This window comes from Dermochelys coriacea, chromosome 5 (genome assembly GCF_009764565.3).
Source record: "Dermochelys coriacea isolate rDerCor1 chromosome 5, rDerCor1.pri.v4, whole genome shotgun sequence".
Lineage (NCBI taxonomy): Eukaryota > Metazoa > Chordata > Testudines > Dermochelyidae > Dermochelys > Dermochelys coriacea.
In genome coordinates, this window is record NC_050072.1 from 101,244,753 (window position 1) to 101,265,915 (window position 21,163).

The window sequence follows — 21,163 nt, forward strand, 5'->3', positions numbered from 1 at the left end:
CTGTGAGGCATCTAAGTATTATCCAAATTTTAAATTGGGAAAACTGAGGCAGAAAGGTTAAATAACTTGCCATAATAGAAGACAGAATGTAAGAGCAGTTTTTAGAACTCAGAAATTTTTAGTTCCCTCACCAGCAGTCACATCATCTCTCTTACTCAGCAAAATGGAGGTTTAGGCAATTTGACTCAGAATTTTCCAGAGAGCGCTACATAAAAAGTCCCCCTTTTCTCTGGAAAAGCTAGCACTTGAGAAAATAATAAAAAAAACTATAATGCATCTTCTAGTACATTTGCCCCTTTCTAGGTCATTAGCATTTTGATTGACAACTTTTCATCATTTGTAAAACTGCTCCTGTCGAAACAGTACATCTAATTGCTTAGCATTAGATAGTGGAGGTTTTGTTTCAACACTACCCAACAGACTATTCATGCACAGTGACATAATTCTCCCAAATGTGTAAAGATACATGCCAGGTCTAAAACTAAGCTACTGAATACCCAACAGATACACCACATCAGGGTAAACACCTGGAAACACAAGCCATCTAAAAAACTTTGATTTCAGCACTGCAGGTAAGTGTGCTTGCCTTTATTTATTTATTTTTTTTAAAAACACACTTTGAGGCAAAAATTTCAATCAGAAAGTTCCACAATAAGACATTTTTGTCTAAACCAAAAAGTCTCCAGTTGGTCATCCTCAAAAACTCCTTCACATGTCCCTTTTCTACAATACATGTAAACCTGATCAGAATTTTTTAGGTGATATTTGAAATGTTTAGTACAAACAAAATTTGTTTCTATACAAGATGGAGGACACACAAATTCTGGATAAACTGGGTTCAGACAACAAGGTTTTTTTTGTAATCCCACAACAATAATCTTTCAGTTACACGATTACAAATTTTTATACAAAAGCACGTTGATAATTACTGGAATCTTTTGCTCACTTTTGACCCAAGTAGGATAGGAAAAAACCCAAACCATAAAATTAGGACATCGTGTGGTTTTGCAATCCCCTTTGGGGAATTTTGGTCTATAAACACACACACTAAATAGATGCTGCTCATCTGGATAGGCTTTGCCCTCTGTGAGAGTTATAATATGGACAACAGTCAGAGATACAAGGAGACAGCTTAGAGGTCTAAAGCAGGGGGTCTCAAACTGTGGGTCGAGACCCTGTTTTAATGGGATCACCAGGGCTGGCGTTAAACTTTCTGGGACCCGGGGCCGAAGCCGGAGCCCCACTGCCTGGGGCCAAAGCCCAAGAGCTTCAGCCCTGAGTGGCAGGGCTCAGGTTACAGGCCCCCTCCCCCCCACCTGGGACTGAAGCCCTGGGGCTTCAGCTCCCCTGCCCGGGATGGTGGGGCTCAGGCTTTGGCCACCTGGGGTGGCAGGGCTCGGGCTTTAGCATCGTCTTCGGTCCCCTCTCATGGGGTAGAGTAGTAATTTTTGTTGTAGGGGCGGGCGGGGGGGAGGTCACTATGCAATGAAGTTTGAGAACCCCTGGTTTAGAGCAAGGTGGCTGGAAGGGGGCTAGCTGGGGAACAAGACTATGGCTGTGGTGGGTGTGGGAAGTGAGGATGGTTAAGGAATATTGTGGTCGGGTAAAAACTAGTCAGCAGAGGTTTAGGTGGGTGGCAAATGGATGTCAGTTGTCAAGGAAAGGGCAATAGGAAAGATGTCTGGAAGAGGTGCAGGTCCCATCCTCTCAACAGACTACCCAAACCCTATGTGCATGCACACCCATTTTCTGCCAGCCTTCTTCCTCCTAACAAGTGCTCTGTTTTTCTGATCTGGTCTTGCTTGATTCAGCAGTTAGTGGAAAAAGTGACCAGGTTCACTGTTTTACTCATCTTCAATCAGAAATTTCCAAAGCTGCTTACAGATGACTCTGACATACAAGAGTGTGCTTTGTGTGCATGACACAGGATGTAAAGATTTCCAGGAAAATCAAGGTCTTGTCATTGGCTCTGTTCCCTTAGAACACAAGTTTCTCCGTTTATGTTAAACTAACATGCTTTGGTGGGTAACTGGATTAGAAACAACAATTTGGAAGGGCCAAAGGGTCTGCAGTACTTTGTAACAAACCTCTATATCACCAAGATATTATTAGATTACCTATCAGCTCTCTCTGATGAATTACTTCATCTGCCTTGCACTCTGAGGGACAGAAAGGATGGTGTTGTAGTTAAGACACTGGACTGGGACTCCCAAGATAGGATTCAATTCCCAGCTCTACCATATTCTTCCCATCTGACCTTCAGCAAGTCATCTACTCTTGCTGTGCCTCAGACAGCCACTGTAAAATGGAGATGATAATCCTTCATATCGCCCATACTTTGTCTGTGCTGTGTATTTGGATTATAAATGCTTTGGGGCACGGAGTATTTCAGGTGTACATCTTTTTCAGTTTTCAGAGTAGTAGCCATGTTAGTCTGTATTCGCAAAAAGAAAAGGAGTACTTGTGGCACCTTAGAGACTAACAAATTTATTAGAGCATAAGCTTTCGTGAGCTACAGCTCACTTCATCGGATGCATTTTCAAATGAAGTGAAGTGAGCTGTAGCTCACGAAAGCTTATGCTCTAATAAATTTGTTAGTCTCTAAGGTGCCACAAGTACTCCTTATCTTTTTCAGTGTATCAGTATAGTGCCTAGCACAAGGATATTCTGATCTCAGCTGGAACATCTTGCCAGTACTAACAATGAAAAGTTGCCTAACTTTACTTGGCTTCTGTGTCAATCTGAGAATTAGTTCAGGGAAAAACAAACTACTATCATACTTGTACCCATTTCCCAAGGGGATCTGACTGCTTTAAATTTAATTACTGTTAATATACATACATGGCCAGAATCATTCCTCAGATATGCACCTACACTCCCCCTACCCACCCAATTTCATCAATCGTTTAAATATTTGCTCATTTAAAAAAAAAATCTGATTTTCAGTTCAATCTTCATCTTTAGCACAAAAATCTCTAAAAACTGCACAATTCAACTCTCTCCAATGTCTTTGTTACATCATTTCTATGTCTTTCATATCTTAGTGTGTAACATTCATGATGAAGCTTCCACATGTTTTTGGACAGTTCACATATAGAAGTTTCTATTAATATTTATGGAACTGTAATTATGTCTACTGGAAATTGAGAATCTGTGCTGTGCTTTAATAATTTATTACTTGAAGCAAAGAACAACAGTGTAATGAATAGCATGATGATGAATAAAACCAAGAAATTTAGGTCATACAGTTACCAAACTGACTTTGATTCATTTTCTATTTAACAATAAGAAATAAAGCAATGTTGATTTACATCATGAAGTAAAGCTGGTCTCAAAGGAAAACCATAGGAGAATACTAAACTATAGGAAAATACTAATGGGCCCAAGAAGAACAAATTGATTCAGTGAGGTAGAATGCTTTATATTGGTACTGTATACTTGTATTTTTTTAAGCTTGAATATTATACATTGGAAATGCGTATTTTCATTATATACTTTATCTATATAATTATCACTAAAAGAAAAGGAGTACTTGTGGCACCTGAGAGACTAACATTTATTTGAGCATAAGCTTTCGTGAGCTACAGCTCACTTCATCTGATAAAGTGAGCTGTAGCTCACGAAAGCTTATGCTCAAATAAATGTGTTAGTCTCAGGTGCCACAAGTACTCCTTTTCTTTTTGCAAATACAGACTAACACGGCTGCTACTCTGAAACCTATAATTAACACTGACATTTTAAAAATAAGTTTAGCTTTCAATTGTGTACTATTGCATAATCTGAAGAAAACAGTATTTTATACTGAACCAGTATCTATTATTCTCCTTCTCAGAATCCAGCATTGTTTGTATAATATATTAAATGGCAAACATGTATGTTAAAAGGAATATTGAGACTAATTTTAAACAAGATCATACAAAGGCAGGAAACACAAAAATTAAAGGTATTTCTCAACCTGAAATCTAGTCACTGAAATAAATTGTTAAAAGCAGTTTGTTAATAAACTTGCCACCAAATCCTCCTTGTTAGTTTTTGTGACTTTACAATCACATTTTTCCCTGCCTTCTAAGAAAACATTCTTCTCTCCTACTGTTGCTGTATAAAAGACCCACACAAACCAACAAGAGAAAAATAGAGTATGGATCTATTCCTGAAAGCTGATCTGTGTTGGTGGCCCCCTTGGGATCATGGTTTAACAGACTGCACAGAAGTCCTGTGAAACATACAAATAAAAGTAACTGGAAGTAAGATGGAGAAATCCACCACCCCCACGCCCCAATTTCTTTCAGTTACAGTAAAATTAAAATGTTACTTATTAAAACTGTAGGAAAAAAAATCAGGACAAATGTTCTCTTTAAGTTCATGTCGTCTCTAGAGTACCAATAGCAATTTGGCCATGGGGTATTTTATGGTTTATCTTGTCACAAATTTTCATTTGGAAAAAAAAAATTAAAGTGAAAAATGGCCTTCTTATAAAAATTCTTCATTTTCCCAAAACTGAATTCCCCCCCCCCCCAAAACTGGGAAAAAAAACCCCACTGCACACATACCCGGTTTTCCCTCCTTTCTTTCCTATCCGCTTTCCCTTTTTCAGTGGCAACGTGGAAAAAGGGGGGAAAAAAGGGCAGTAGGGGAAAAGGGTACGAAGGAAGAGAAAAAAAAAAACTTTAGGATTTTGATGAAAAATGGACCGATGAGAAAACTTCAAAATTTGTGAGAAACATATTTACGTTTTTCTACCAGCTATGCTAGAAAAACAGCAACAGGAAATGCTAATGTACACAATGCAGCCAAGTTAACATAGCCATTGAAACAATAATGGGATGTCTAGTTTAACATTACACTTCTACCTGAAATTTGTTTATCTACAGTTCCACACAACAACTAAGACTAAAAGAGTTGAAAGACTGGATAATAACACCCATAGGTATAGTTCTTGGAACTATTTTTCACTTTTTTTTTTTAAATTGCCTAGATTTCAAGTGGATGTTTAACTTTTGTATTTCCTAATTTGTTGTTGAACCTTAAATGTGCATTAAAGTTGATGGAATAATGTTTGCCGTAAGATAAGGGAAAGATCTATAGACTGTACATTAGGATACCACAAAGGAAGCACATTAGTTTCTGCTAAAATTCCTAGCAGATGCCTAAGGCACATGTTTCAGAGTTCTTAACTATTATATATTTTTTGAATAAACATTTTCCCCAAACTACATAAGTGAGAATATCCTCCTTGTGGGTGGGCCCATGAGGCCACGTAGAGCCCCATTACAGTCAAATGGACTATGTGGGCAGAAGGGTCCATCCACACACAGATAGTTGCAAGATTTGGGCCTTAAACTTTGAAGTCTTGGCCCTGCTGCTAAATAGACCAGACAGAGAACACCACCTGAAATCTGGCACACCTCTTGTTAGCTTGCCAAAGTTTTAACTCTGGGATTTCTGTGAGAATTTCTGTCAAGTATCATATTTGTTTTAGGGCATTGGCTGATCTCTCCTGAAACACAACTTTCAACCTTATTTTTTTTTTAAAATAACTGTTTGTTTGGGAATAAGCTCATGAATTGTGCCTGGAATGGAATCAGTATCTAGACAATTTGAGAGAGCACCACTGCTGGGTACGTACACTGCTTCAGGGTTTACACTGTTGAGGACTCTCAGCACTCCCTTTTCCTCCTGAATGTTGACACTCTAATGAAAAAGTAGTGGCTCAGGAACCATTTGTAAATGTGGGCAATTGACATTAGTTTAGTAATGACTTGATTACACAAGACCTAATGAAAAAAAAAAACCAAACAAAAAAAACCCGTTACCCAGTACAATAATTGGGAGGACAAAAGAAAATACCTGCATACATCCACGTTTTGTTGTGGGGAGCTGTTTCAGTATTGCCCCAACTCTTGCAATTTTATTGGGAATCTCATGATATTTGGTGTTTAGCTCATGGGATATTGTGATTACATGAGAATACATAAAAATAAAATCAAAAAAGTTTCTAGACTTCATGATTGCAAACAGCAGTCTGAAAATGTGACCCAAGTGAACTCCAAAGGTTCAAAAGCCAGATAGCAAATACAGTAAAAGCAGTTTTATCCAGCACTTCACCAACCGAAAAGTTCTATAAACCAACATTTCTGATCTTCATTGAAATGCTGGTTTATAGTCTGGTTGATATAGGGTCAGCATGGGGTTGGGGCCTAGGGGAGTGCTGGATCCGTGGGCTGCTCATCTCTGGCAGCTCCCCGCAAGTGGCAACCTGTCCTGGTTGCTCCTAGGTGGAGATGTGGCAGGGGGCTCCATGTGCTGTCCCCGACCCAAGTGCTAACAATGCAGCTCCCATTGGCTGGAAACTCCAGCCAATGGGAGCTGCTGGGGTGATGTCTGCAGGTGGAGGCAGTGCACAGAGCCACCTGCCACATCTCTGCCTAGGAGCAGCCGGGACACTGACTGCTTATGGGGAGCTGCTCGAGGTGAGCGGCCCCTGAATCCGGCACCCTGAGCCCCCATGCCCCAGCCCATTGCCCCGAGCCCCCTCCTGCACCCAAACTCCGTCCCAGAGACCATGCTCCACATCCCAACCCCCTCCCTCTTAGTTAACTAGCATTTTTCACCGGCACCCCCTATTCCCCCCATGTCCCAGATAAAACAACTTTTACTGTAAAAAGAATATAGAAATTATTATTTCGTAAAACCCTCATGGCTATTAAACTGACCTCATGATTTTTGAACACTTGTGGCTGGCAATACTATCGTTTCCTAAGTGATTTCACTGCTATAAAGAGCAGTTTTTCTCCTTCCTCAAAATAAAACTGTCTCAGTTCCCACTCAAGGACAGGAACCTATACAAGAACAAACATATGAGTAGTTGAGCAAATGGTTAACTAGACAGCAGTATTCATCCTACCAGGTAACAACAAGGTACTTCAGGGTCTTGTGATTAGTATTCTAATCCCCCGCACCAACTCATTTAGGTCCTTCATCAGGATCCCACTGAAGTTAATGGGAATTTTGACGAAATCCTGGATTAGACTTTTCTTTGGTTTCACCTGCAAATTTCTGATTCTAATCTGAATTCAACCCAGATTCAAATTTAAAGTAATGATCGCCTGAAATAGTCGAGTTTCACTTGATTCCATGCAAACACAAAGTGATCCATTAATTATAGAAAATAAACAAAAAGAAAAGGAGTACTTGTGGCACCTTAGAGACTTGAGCTGTAGCTCATGAGCTGTAGCTCATGAAAGCTTATGCTCAAATAAATTTGTTAGTCTCTAAGGTGCCACAAGTACTCCTTTTCTTTTTGCGAATACTGGGTAGGCCTCTAACTCAGAGGTGGGCAAACTACGGCCTGCGGGCCACATCTGGCCTGCAGGACCCTCCTGCCCAGCCCCTAAGCTCCTGGCCTGGGAGGCTAGCCCCTGGCCCCTCCCTTGCTGTTCCCCCTTCCCCACAGCCTCAGCGTGCCGCACTGCCGGCACAATGCTCTGGGCGGCCAGGGGTCAGAGCTGTCAGAGGGCCGAGAATGGGGAGGTTAAATGGGGGCAGCGGTCCCAGGGGGGCAGTCAGGAAGAGGGGGGTTTGGAGGGGGCGGTGGAGGGCAGTCAGGGCAGGGGGTGGTAGATGGGGCAGGAGTCCCGGGGAGGGCCGTCAGGGGACTAGAAGCAGGGTGGGGATGGCCACGCTCCCCTCCCCTAACCGGTCCTCCATACAATTTCCAAAACTTGATGCAGCCCTCAGGCCAAAAAGTTTGCCCACCCTTGCTCTAACTGGTATGTTGACTGAATGGTAACAGAAAGGCAGTGGATGGGGTAGGAGTCCCAGGGGGGCTGTCAGAGGACAGGGGTGTTGGATGGGGCAGGAGTCCCAGGAGAGCCATTAGGGGGCGAGAAGCAGGAGAGGTCAGATAGGAGGCGGGGGCTGGGCCATACCTGGTTGTTTGGGAAGAGAGAGCCTCACCTAACTGTCCCTCCATAAAATTTTGGAAACCCGATGTGGCCCTCAGGCCAAAAAGTTTGCTCGCCCCTGCTCTAACACCACATGGGCAGGACTGAAGTGGTAGCAGTTGGTTTCATTTTTCTGAAGGACAGGCTCATCTTTCAAAAAGTTTGAGAACCACTGAACTGGTGTAAGACAGCATCACAATCTGCATTTCAGTCCTTTTTGCCAACCTTCATGTGTATGAATAAATGTTATTTTTGGTTTGGGGTAGAGGGGTAAAAATCAACAGACATTGTAGACTCATAAGAAGATGTACATACAAAATATAAAATCTATAATCTTAGGGCTTATCTTCACCACTGTGCTAAAATCGGCACCACTGTATTGATGTATTGGTCTCGACGTAGCGCGTCTGGTGAAGGTGCGTTATGTTGATGGGAGAGAGTGCTCTCCTGCAGACATAATTACTCCACCTCAGTGAGAGATGGAAGCTATGTTGGCGGGAGTGCATCTCCCACAGACAAAGCGGTGTCTACACTGCGCTAAGTTGATGCAAGTTACGTCGCTCAGGGCTAATGTTCCCTCTAATTTTTCCCACCCATGAGTGGAATGAATTTTTTTGTATGCACCATATTGGTGCACATTAAATTCATGTGGTGGGGGTGGGGCCGAGGGATTCGGAGTATATGATGGGGCTTAGGGCTGGGGTACAGGAAGGTGAGGGCTCCAGCCGGGGATGCGGGGTTTGGGGTACAGGCTGCCCTGGGGCTGTGAGGGAGAAGGGGAGAGAGAACGAGAACTCCACCCAGCTCTCTCTCCCCGCGCAGCAGCATCTGGGCTTGGGGGGCGGGAGAAGAAGGGCCTCTCCTTGCCACAGCAGCTCCGCGGCTGGGTTGGGGCCACAGGAGGGAAGTCTCCCCCAGCCATGGCAGGTCCATTCGTGCCGGGGCTGGGGCCATGGAGGAGCGTGTCCCCCAGCTGCGGCAGGTCCATGGCTGGGCTAGGTTGGGGCCAGGGCTGGGGGAGAGGAATCTCTCCCCGCTGCAGCCCGAGTGCCTGTATGGTGCTTAATAGGCTGCTGCATGGTTGCACAGCTTAAAGGGAACTTAGCTCAGGGCACGGTTTTTTTACACCCTTGAGCAACGTAACTTACATCGACTTAAGTGGTGGTGTAGACAAACCCTTAGTATTCAAAGACCTGCTTCTCCGCCCTTTGTGACAACAATAAAACCTAACTCTGCCTTTAAAAACCTCACGGCTATTTTTTATAGTTAAGTTAAGGCGACACTGTGAAAACGGATGTTTAGCCCTGACCTCAACAAAGAATACATCATGATTTGAAATATAGTTTGAATAAGAAACCCCTTCACATATTACAATCAAATTACGGATTCTTGTTTTTAATCTAATCTAATTTTCTGTCTGTTTCTGTCAAACAGACACACACACACAAACAAACAATTTACCATTTTCTGTACACCAGATTTTTCTTCTCAAAGCTGTGATTGTATAATTAACCTTTCTGACAACTGGGGGCGGAAAAGAGCGCCTGGATTTCCAGATGGGACACGCTGATGCACTCTGCATTATCACTAATGGCAGAAACTCAGGACATGCTCACTGCAGAACGCTAAAGAAACAGTGCCCTTTGTTAGAAAAGCGTCTGACACTGAGCATGCAGCTGACTGTTAGATCACCCTGTTTTACTTACAAAGCACAACCCATTTTGGACACTCATTTATTAAACAAAAGGTAGCATTCATGTTCAACAACAAGACTTGACGTACAGGAGCACAGGTGGCAGCAAACAACAAAGTGCTATGAGGGATGCCCTTTCCAGGCTATGAGCTCATCCCATCTATGCTGCTGTTTTCTCATTGAACTGTTAGGACTCCTACAGAATCCAGTTTTCTTCTTTAGTGGACCTCTCAGAGCCCTGGGAATCTCTCCTATTTCCTCCTTTGTTCTCACTCTCCCTTTCACAGCAACTTCCCTTATGGCAGGGGATCCCTCCACTGTCACTAATGCTGTTCTCTCAGTTGGATAGAGGGGTTTCCTAAGAGCAAGGACAGACATTCTCATCCTCCTCTTGAAAAGTCTTGCAATATGTTCTATTCCCAACCCTTACAGCCTTGGACCAGAAGAGACCTCCTGGCTCATCAAGTCCAGTCCTTGTTCAAATAGGCACTCTGTCATATAATCCTTATGGGATTATGCTCTAGAACTAAACCAGAATCTGCTGCCACTGGGGTTTCATTCACTTTGTCAACTTCTGTTAGCTAATGCACGGATTCATTTAACAAAGCAACATACAACACAGACAGGCCTGTACATACTTTTGCACATTTGAGAACAGTACAATTATACTTGCTATACCTCAAAGAACAATTAAAAAAATCCCAAAGTACAAAACCTCTGAGTGCTAATCCTTTTTTATTATGGTCTTCTAATAGGTATTCATCACAGAAAGCATTTACTGTTACATAGCAACCCATGTCAAATCTCGGCAGCTGGAGATAGAACACTTATGCCATTTTAAAAAAATAACTGCAGTTGGAATCGGTCTATAATTAAATTGCATCAGAAAGCTTCACTAGTTTGAATGATTCACAGAGCCAGATTCTGTTCTCAGTGTTCTCTGGTGTAAATCTGGATTAAACAAATCTGAATGTCACTTTAAATATGAACAACTTTTACTTACTCGACAATCCCTCTGTAGTGTTTTCATCAATGCACTGTATGTTTCTGAGTCAAAATACAGTCCTTCGTGCATCTCTTGCAAGAAATCCAAGTCTTTAAATGTGGGGTTGGATTTCTCCCTTTCTTTTCTTGATGCTCTCCGTTTATAGGTAGAGCCTTTCAAGTCATATGTGAAATGCATTTTCATTGCCCGAGGCAAAACATTGTTCATCACGACGATTCTGATGTTAATGCCCCCCGACTGAACACAGTATAGTCCATAAAATTTTGGTAAGAGTGTCCTTGGATTCTGGTTCAAATTCTAAAAAAATACAAAAACAAAAAACAACCACACCAAAAAGTTAGAATAGATTTTTTTAAACATTCACATTTTAGAGGGGTTTTCACACTTAAGAATATTAACATTGAAAAAGGGGTGAGTGTTCCTTTTTATTCTAAACAATTTCTTTGACCAGTCAATCATTCTCTCCATCCCACTGGGCCCAAACTTGAAAAAGCTAGCACAACCCAGGAAAAGAGACGGTTTAAAAGAAATTGAGAGATCTGGATGACAGAAGCGTCAGGGCCAAAAAAAAAATCAAAGAAATGCCCAGGACATCCCAAAAGCCAGGCCATATCTCCCTACGCCTGGGCACTGAGGCAGCGAGAGCAGGGGTGTAGAGGGAAGAGACATGGCCTGCTGATTCCATTTTATGTCACTTTTGGCCATGTGGTTCACTCTGTACATTTTAAGCTCCTGACATGATCACATTTCCTCTTCTGCACTGCCTTGAAGAGAACCACAGAGTCTTTCATCACTGCACACCATAGGGTTTCCTTGTCCTCTTGCATGGGGTCTATTTAAATTAGGTCAATAGTATAGCAGAAACTCAGCATTTTTGCTGCATTTGACCTTAATATGCCCTCATGAGAGGGCTCTTGCTTGAGTCTAGAGATGGATTGAAGACTTAACAGAACAACCCTCTCACCCAAATATTTTTTTAAGGGGTTTGGATCCCATTTCATTCACGTCACTTCTGGTTTAGGTTTTGTGAAACAAAAGCCCGACCCAGTGAGGTTTTGCAAAACCAGAGTTATTGCCAATTTTGGCCATGTTTATTATAGCCCAGATTGCTGTCTACTTCAGAATGCAAAAAAGTACTGATCCTTTTATGACATCACAGTCTGTCAAAATAGAAACAGTATCATATCCCAAATTCAACAGCAGGCCAAGCATCTAGCAGGAGAGGACAAGAGATGGGAAGGCAAGAACCATATTTTAGACACTCGTATCTTGAATCACTATCAACATGAAAAACAGGCGAAGAAGAAATTATTTCTATTTTAAGTCTGTTATGGTTAAAAGTTCCCCTTTACAACTAAAGAAAGAAAGTTCCTACTTAAAGAGCCTCGATACAGGAATCTCATGAATTAAACCTTTTTATTTTGGTAAATGCTTGTGTGTATAATGTTAACTTTGTGAACGGTTAGTTCACAAAAACAAAGCAGAAAAGCCTTTATAATGTATACTTGTATGATGGCCAATTCAGACATAAATCAAACAGATTATAAGGCTTAACAATAAAGACAACCAGCTATGATATATTTTCTGAATCTCTGAATGAGTGAAGTGTCTTTACACAAACATTCAAACTCACAGTTACTTTATATTAGTATAATACCACCACCACCACCACCACCAGATAATCATGGTAAATTTCAAATAAATGAGGTGGAAAGTGTCCACACGTGATTTTATTTTTTGAAAGGGGGTTGGGAGGATGGGGACACATCTGTTCACTACAGGCACAATCCTGCAAGATGCTGACCATCACCTGAGAGGTGTTGAGGGGTTTGCCTCTTCATGGACACTCAGTGGCTGTGAGGAAGAATGCAACCTCTTGCAAGATTTAGTCCTATTTGTTTCTGATGGTCAGTTTATTCACTTTGCTCACAATCGGCCCATATTAAAGAGACAGTCAACAAGCCCCAAAATATATCTGGTTAAAAATTAATATTTTAAAGAAGTTATAGGAATAGAAATTTTTTTCAACAAAATGTTGTTGCGCTAATATAGGAAAACCCAAGATTAAAATAGTTTAGAAACTGAAGGAAAATTGACCAATCTAGTTTCTTTGGCCTCCTTGAATGAAATGCAAAGGGCAAACAAACATAAATGGAGAAAAATAAATTAGACTTTTAGAAGTTTTCCATTTTAATACTAAATTATTATGAACAAAGATAAGAATTATATTAAAATGGAACCATCTTGATAGTGTCCCTTTAGCATTTAAGGTAACAGTGACTTTGACCCATAGGTTAAATTACTTTTTGCTGATGAGTGCATGCCCACAAAGATGTTCTTTTAAAGTATAAAATGTATAAAAATATTAAGATAAACATTAAATAAAAATTGACAAAAATACTGGAAGACAATGAGTGAAATTATTTAGAATAAAAGGAGATGTGAAACATGAAGGATATGGAAAACGTATGGAAGTAGAAAAATTAATGATCTGCAGTTACTCACCATGTAGTAACCTGGTAACAGCTTCTGAAGAAACTCAGCCTCTTTGTGTTGAACTGTTTTGATGATGAACTCATCATCACTAGTTACAAAAAATAAAGACCCGCTGGCACCAGGATTGGATAATTCTATTAAAGGCTCACTGCAGATTGAATACTGAAACAAAGACAAAATGGAGTTTGCAGCCAATACAGGTGGTTTTCAATATAAAAATCTTTAAAAAGAATGGCTGGTACAAAGGGGGGGGGCAGTAAGGAAGATGGTTAAAGTTCCTCGATTCTCAACTGCCACAGGACCTGCATAAGTTAGACCAAACAGGTGATCATCCAACAGTTGAGAACTGGAAGAGCATGGACATGTTCCACAATTTGCCTTTACATTAGATAAAACATAGAAGATAGAATACTTTTAACTGATGGGAATCAGATGTCCTATAGGGGAGAAAGAGAAAACCTATATATTTATAAAACGTTTTACTGCAGCCATGTTAATTCACATTTCATGCCCCCTCTAAGTATCCATCTCCTCTCCAAACCCAGTAATCAAGGGATTTTCATTTGTAATAAACTGAAGAGCAGGATTAATATGCTAATAAAAAAAAAATCTTTGTTAAGAATCTCTTTTCCTCTATTTAAAAAAGCAGGCATAGTTAAGGTCAATAACTTCATACACATTGAAACTGTAGCACAGTAACATTAATAAGGGAGTGTCCTGCAAATAAACAAACTATACTTAAAACAAACGTGTTTTAAACTATTTATGTACCAGGGGAATAATTCTTAAAATAACAGCATGTTTTCTGGTCTTTTTATAACTGCAAGAGTGGCTGTTCCTTAAACCAGTTGCCCTTTCCACCAGGACTGTCAAGAAAAGTGCCTGAAAAGGGCTGGGCTTCATTAGAAGAAATCATTTTTTATAAACTAAAACTGAGTACTATTTAATTCAAAAGGAGTTCTGTCACTGATTTCAGTGGGACGAGGATTTGGTCCTATAGACATCAGTAGATGATGCTGCGGAGCAGAGATGTCCAAGAACAAAGAGGTAGAAGTGGGGAGAGGAAGGGAAGGGAACAACAAGTATGCTTAGGGGAAAATATAGTTTAAAAAAATGAATGCTTGCTCTGAGTTCAAATGTTTCACCATGTAGTACATATTTTTTAAAAAGTAATGCATTAAATTTTCACTTTCATTTCAGTAATGTTATACTATACACCCTTGAATCAAGAGTGTCTTTACATTCTATCATCCACATTTCTAGCCCATCCTACCAACATATGCAGCCTCAATAGTGAAAAATATTATTGCTATGAGGTTTTGAAGCCAATTATTTGGAATAGTAAAATATAATAAACTACATTATTTCAATAAAATAGGGATGTCTATAAGGAAAAATCACAAATCCAGGATTACAAGTTCTGAGACAAGGATCTGATTTTATCCTTGGGTTGGTTTTTTTTTTTTTGGCCAAAGAAGCCTAACCCACAAAATTTTGCTCAACCAAACCTTGAGCCTTTTGCTCAAGACTTAAAGATAGATAAATAGGTTGTGATCAACACATTGACATCCTGAATACCCATGTTTTGTATACTTTCCAGTTACCATTTATTTGTACAAGCTGTTCAAATTTATTTTTTCCCCTTCATCCTGCTTCCTGCAGTGCTTTCATACTGTACCATTTGGAAGACGGCAAAGCTACAACAGCTGTGCCCCACCACTGCAAATTAACAGTGTAAACCTACTTAGTGTTGCTGAGATACTTTTCATTCCATTTCTCCCCTCCCCCACTCTAACAGGAACCAGTATAAAAGAGCAATCCCACTGTTTTCAGTTGCTGTATTGCAGCCTGAAAAGAAACTGTTTAAGACAACAGAATTTTGAATCACGTCTAATATAGTAGATAGGGGCTGAGATAAAAGGTTGTAAATGGGGAGACTGATTTTATTGTCAACTGATTTTAATTAAAAAATCCAACTCCTTTAGAAGCAAATAAAATAGTAGCAGGGCTAAAACCACTGTAGCACTTTCCAGAAATAAAGAAAATTGTTCAGGTACTTCTTCTGAGCTAACACTGTGACTGTTATAACTAGAGAGAAGACGGTCAAATCTGGATCAGTTTTAAACAAATTCGGGGCTGAGTATATAACAGCAGCAAAATCTCAAGAGATATTCTCATGAGATTTCTGCCATTTTTCGTCAAGCATTTCAGTCATATCAAAACCGGAAAAACTTGTTCCAGCCTACCATCAGTCAGTGGTTTCTCATCTCAATCCAATCCAATCTCCCCTGGAATTCAGGGCTCCAATTGAGATCGCTCATTATAATACGTGGCCCTAGAGACTCTTTAATTGAATCTACAGAGAGCTGAATGAATCAAAAGGTTATAAAAATGAAGTATTGCCTACAGTGGTGATTTGCCCCCGTTATAAGTATTGGTGGCTAACCAGAGGGGAAGCGGAACTGGTACAAACCTATAAGCCACAAATTCCACCGGTGTAGTTTACTCCTGCTTGAAACTGGGTTCAGTTGCACTGGTACAAATTGGTTGTGACAGCTTTCCCTGTCTGCACTGGGGTAGATTCTTTGGTGGCCAGCCACTGCTGGCTGAAATCCACAGTGTAGACAAGGCCTAAGACTATAGTGTCTCCAGACCCATCTTTTAAAAAGATTAGGGCAAGACAGATTTGCCCTTAGACTTTAAGGTCAGAAGGGACCTTCATGATCATCTAATCTGACCTCCTGCACATCGCAGATCACAGAATCTCACCCACCCACTCCTGAAATAGACCAGTAACTGAGCCAGAGGTTAGGGAAGTCTTCAAATCATGGTTTAAAGAATGAAAGTTACAGAGAATTCACCATTTGAACCAGTTTAAACCCGCAAGTGACCCATGCTGCAGGGGAAGGCAAACATCCCACCAAGGTCTCTGCCAATCTGACCCATTGGAAAATTTCTTCCCAATCCCAAATATGGCGATCAGTTTAAGTATTGTATAAAACAAGCCTTTGTGAAACCTACAGCCCAACAAATATTTCCATACAACTAACACAAATAACCCAATGGAAAGTTTGACTTTAATTTGAAGTTAGGATCAGTATAAGGCACCCAAGCACTACCATAACGTACCTGTGTTCGGGTGGCCAACACTGCAGGATAACATTTGTATTTTAAAAACTAAGTAGGCTAGTTTCACAATCCAAGCGGAGAGAAATATATGAAAATAAACTGGAGAGAGATGGTCTAGAAATATTTTGATTCTTTTATTAAACCAATTTTGGTGTGTGTTTCACTTAAAATAATTGACAAATAGCTTATTAAAATTCTTTCAACTGTAAAGAATCTCAGTGGTTAACACAAGTAAAAATATTTATAAAAAAATGTAGGTTTTTTTTAAACCCCACATTGGACCTTTAAGCACAAGGAATGCAAAAAGCTGCTGGGCCTCCATATTGGAGGGACCTCATAGCTCTGAAGTGAACTGGCAACCTGCAAAATGATCTGATCCTGCCCTCTTAATGAATGGGGAAGACACCCTACACAGACCCCCTCACAACCTTGCCCGCAGCAGATTTGTAGGGGGAGGAAGATCTTGGACCATCTTCTTTTTGACAGTGTTGGTCCCCACAAGGTGGAAAGTCAGACTTGTGTAACTAACAGCAAGGTTGTTATATTTTCACATTTGAGCATGCACATGACAAACACACAGTCTGAGTAGGACCCTACCTCTCGGCTATGAAAAAAGCGTCTTTTGTGTACTTTTACCTTAGACTATACGGATTTCACAAAGGGAGACCAGCATTTCTCAAACTGGGGGTCCTGACCCAAAAGAAAGTTTCAGGGGGGTCGCAAGGTTATTTTGCGGAGGGGTTGTGGTATTGCCACCCTTACTTCTGTGCTGCCTTCAGAGTTGGGTGGCTGGAGAGTGGTGGCTGTTGGCTGGGCACCCAGCTCTGAAGGTAGCACCACATCAACAGCAGTGCAGAAGTAAGGGTGGCAATACCATACCATGCCATGCCATCCTTACTTCTGCAGAGGCTCTGCCTTCAGAGCTGGGCTCCCAGCCAGCAGCCACCACTCTCCAGCTGCCCAGCTCTGAAGGCAGCACTGTCATCAGCAGCAGCTCAGAAGTAAGGGTAGCAGTACCACAACCCCCGCTACAATAACTTTGCGACCACCCCACAACTCCTTTTTGGGTCAGGATCCCTACAGTTACAATACTGAAATTTCAGAAACAGATTTAAATAGCTGAAATCATGAAATTTACTATTTTAAAAATCTTATGACCATGAAATTGACGATAATGGGCCATGAATTTGGTAGGGCCCTAAGTATGATTATTAAGGGCTTGTCTACACTTGAAATGATACAGTAGCCAAGTTCCAGTGAGTTGCTGTAGCATTTCAAAGTGGATCCGACATATGCTGAAGGAAGTGGGGGCTCCCGTCACTATAGGTATCCTCCTCCCTGAGAAGCAGTAACTAGGTCAACGGAAGAATTCTGAGTTACTCTGCTGGGCTGACCTAACTTTTTAGTGTAGACCAGGCCTAAGACTGCAAATCAAAAGGAACAGAACAGAAAGTGGGCTTTACAAGGGTATCAATGTCTTTCTCAGGTCATCTCTTTTTCCGTGTCAAGGTTAGAACATGTGTATGTAAACACTATTTTCTTGTGAAGTACATAAATAAGGCAGTTAGCATACGAGAGCACTCCATTAGAATTCAATTAGCAATATTCACATGAGTTTTAAATCTAATTATAATATTCATGTCGAGATAATTACCTGAACTAGCAGCAGTACTCTAGGTATTACATTATCAATTAACATGGCAGGTTTTATAACAATCACTTAAAAGCTGGAGAATTAAAAAAAGTTTTGCCAAAAGCTAAATTTATACACCAGTTACAAAATACAAAAACTTCTACTCCTCTTTAGAGCATCATTAGCCATTCCCCTCCTCTGCGAAAGAACTAGAATAGTGTCCACATCACAAATTTATTTAGTTATTTATTTTTGTTTTGGTAGTTCAGGGAACAATTACAAATTCTTACCAAGTAATCATCAGGCTTGATACCAAAAAGTTCTCTGAAGTAACGGAAAGCTAGAGGAGCATAGGTCTTAAATCTGAAGTCGGGGTAATGATGAGCCGGGGTCAAATTGCTGCCTTCACTGCATTAAAAAGACAAAATTAAGAAAACAGCAAATATTACAAGATTTTTTTTTTTTAAAGACTTTCTTTTTGCAGCTAGTTTTCCTTTAATACTTCCTACCATGATCACTGGCATCCTGTGACAAAAGTCACAAAGGAATTTGAAATAATGTAGATTCAAATGTCAATATAAAAGTGGTGCCAGGAAAACAGCAGTCTTGTATCCTCTCCACACCCTGAGGGAAATAACCATCATCATCATCAGTCACACCATCCATGGTTTAAGGTATGGTTTATACCAGCATCTCAGCCTTCCATGTCCCTTCAGCGTTACTCTCTCTTGCAAACTCGGTCATAGCACTACCATAGGGTCCCTCAACCCTATAACTTTTTAGTTTGGAACCAGTTACTTGCACAACTGGCTCTACATCTGGTTTTGGATCTGCAGGACACACAGTGAAAACACCTCTTAATTACTGTGCTCAGCCAAGTGTTTTGCCCCACCACAGGTGCAGGCTGGCACATGACTGTGCACTAAACTAGTTAAAAAAATTTTTTTTCAGTGTGAACAGAGTACCCTAAACATGACCATGTTACTGGATTAGCTGTTCCATGCCCTTGCCTTTCCTCCAGCCACAAAAAACAAAGAAAATTCCACTTTTCTTGGGCAAGACATCCCAGAGTGCATTGCCACGTATACTATGATTCAGCTCTAGATGCATGTCCTGTGGGAATTCTATCCCATGCTAAGTGACTGTGGAATAGCTGCCCAGATACATTGATACAAGACGTGCTTCAGCAACATAGCAGGATGTATACCCAGACAGCTATGGCTAATAGCTGCTGTGTTAACACAAACTGAACTGTGTAACTTGTAACCAGATACAAAATAGCAGATGAAAGTTGTAATGCAGACAGGGTCTAAGACGGGGTGTCCAACCTGAGCCTGAGAAGGAGCCAGAATTTACCAATGTACTTTGCCAAGGAGCCACAGTAATACGTCAGCAATGCCCCCATCAGCTCCCCCACTCTCAGCACCTCCCACCTACCGGCAGCCCCGCCGATCAGCACCACCTCCACCCTCCCCGCACCTCCCAATCAGCTGTTTCATGGCATGCAGGAGGCTCTGGGGTGGGAGGAGGAGGAGTGAGGGCACTGCAGGCTATGGGGAGGGATGGAGTGGTAAGGGGTGGAGTGGGGGCAGGGCCTGTGGCAGAGCCAGGGGTTGAACAGTGAGCACCCCCCACCCATTGGAAAGTTGGTGCCTGTAGCTCCAGCCCTGGAGTTGGTGCCTATACATGGAGCCACATATTAACTTCTGAAGAGCCACAGGTTGGCGCCACCCTGGTCTAGGACATGATGCCCTAATTTGATAATTTCAGACATACATCATGTATCCAAAGTTCATTTACCTTTGCGTAAATTTGTTTACAGTAGAAATATCTAACATATTAAAAAAAAGTATAAATAGCTAGTAATAAATGCAAGTATTTGAACATCCTGATTTCTTATACTCTATGTTGTTTTACTACCAGAAATGAAACAGATGATCTGAAATATATTCCGAATATATGCACTGAAATTATATTATACTAGTAACATATTGTAATGGAAGACGTTCATCCAGCTCATCTACATCTATCTTTTATTATCAGGCAAAAGCAGAAAACTGAAGTTAACAACTCTGCAAGCTGGAAAAAAAGTTCTGAGCCGCTACAAAACTGTCCCTAAACTCTCCAGCAGGAGATCAAGGGATAAAAGAACCTATGAAACTACAGGCTAAAAAGTATTGCATCAGAGAAAACTGACTGGCTAGTCATTCTCTACTTTGGTTGCTAGCTGCCAATAAAAGCTGCTTTTTCCAGATGAACTACTCTGCAGATTTTATAGGATATGACCACAAACTGTCTTAGATACAAAATCAGTTCCATTCGTTTGTTGCTCCTAAAATGGCATGGCAAAGAGAAAAGAGAAGGTATGTGCTGTTTAGAAAAGACAGAAACAAAGGTAAAGGTGGTGGAGTAGCATTGTATATCAATGATGAGGTAGAATGTAAAGAAATAAGAAGCGATGCAATGGATAAGACAGAGTCCGTCTGGGCAAAAATTACATTGGGGAATATAACTAGTAAAGCCTCTCCTACGATAGTGCTTGGGGTGTGCTATAGACCTCCTGGATCTAATTTGGATATGGATAGAGCCCTTTTTAATGTTTTTAGTAAAGTAAATACTAAATGGAAACTGTGTGATCATGGGAGACTAACTTCCCAGATATAGACTGGAGGACCAGTGCTAGTAATAATAGGGCTCAGATTTTCCTAGATGCGATAGCTGATGGATTCCTTCATCAAGTAGTTGCTGAACCGACTAGAGGGGATGCCATTTTAGATTTAATTTTGGTGAGTAGCGAGGATCTCATAGAAGAAATGGTTGTAGCGGACAATCTTGGCTCAAGTGATCATGAGCTAATTCAGTTCAAACTAAATGGAAGGATTAACAAAAATAAATCTGCAACTAGGGTTTTTGATTTCAAAAGGGCTGACTTTCAAAAATTAAGGAAATTAGTTAGGGAAGTGGATTGGACTGAAGAACTTATGGATCTAAAGGTAGAGGAGGCCTGGGATTACTTTAAATCAAAGTTGCAGAAGCTATCGGAAGCCTGTATCACAAGAAAGGGGAAAAAATTCATAGGAAGGAGTTGTAGACCAAGCTAGATGATCAAGCATCTTAGAGAGGTGATTAAGAAGAAGCAAAAAGCATACAAGGAGTGGAAGATGGGAGGGATCAGCAAGGAAAGCTACCTAATTGAGGTCAGAACATGTAGGGATAAAGGCGAGTAGAGTACATTGCCACGTATACTATGATTCAGCTCTAGA

The 21,163-nt window shown here is 40.9% G+C and overlaps 1 protein-coding gene across 6 annotated transcripts in view; it reads right to left on the reverse strand.

Moving 5' to 3' along the window:
* PIP5K1B (phosphatidylinositol-4-phosphate 5-kinase type 1 beta) overlaps window positions 1–21,163 on the reverse strand; it is a 168,648-nt gene that overhangs the window by 60,225 nt on the left and 87,260 nt on the right. For all 6 annotated transcript variants that reach the window (XM_038403537.2, XM_038403535.2, XM_038403536.2 and 3 more), the window contains 3 exons: window positions 18,191–18,308; window positions 13,148–13,300; window positions 10,640–10,939 (listed from right to left, as the gene is read on the reverse strand). In XM_038403537.2, coding sequence (XP_038259465.1) covers window positions 10,640–10,939; window positions 13,148–13,300; window positions 18,191–18,308 — 571 coding nt within the window. The remainder of the gene's footprint in view (window positions 1–10,639; window positions 10,940–13,147; window positions 13,301–18,190; window positions 18,309–21,163) is intronic.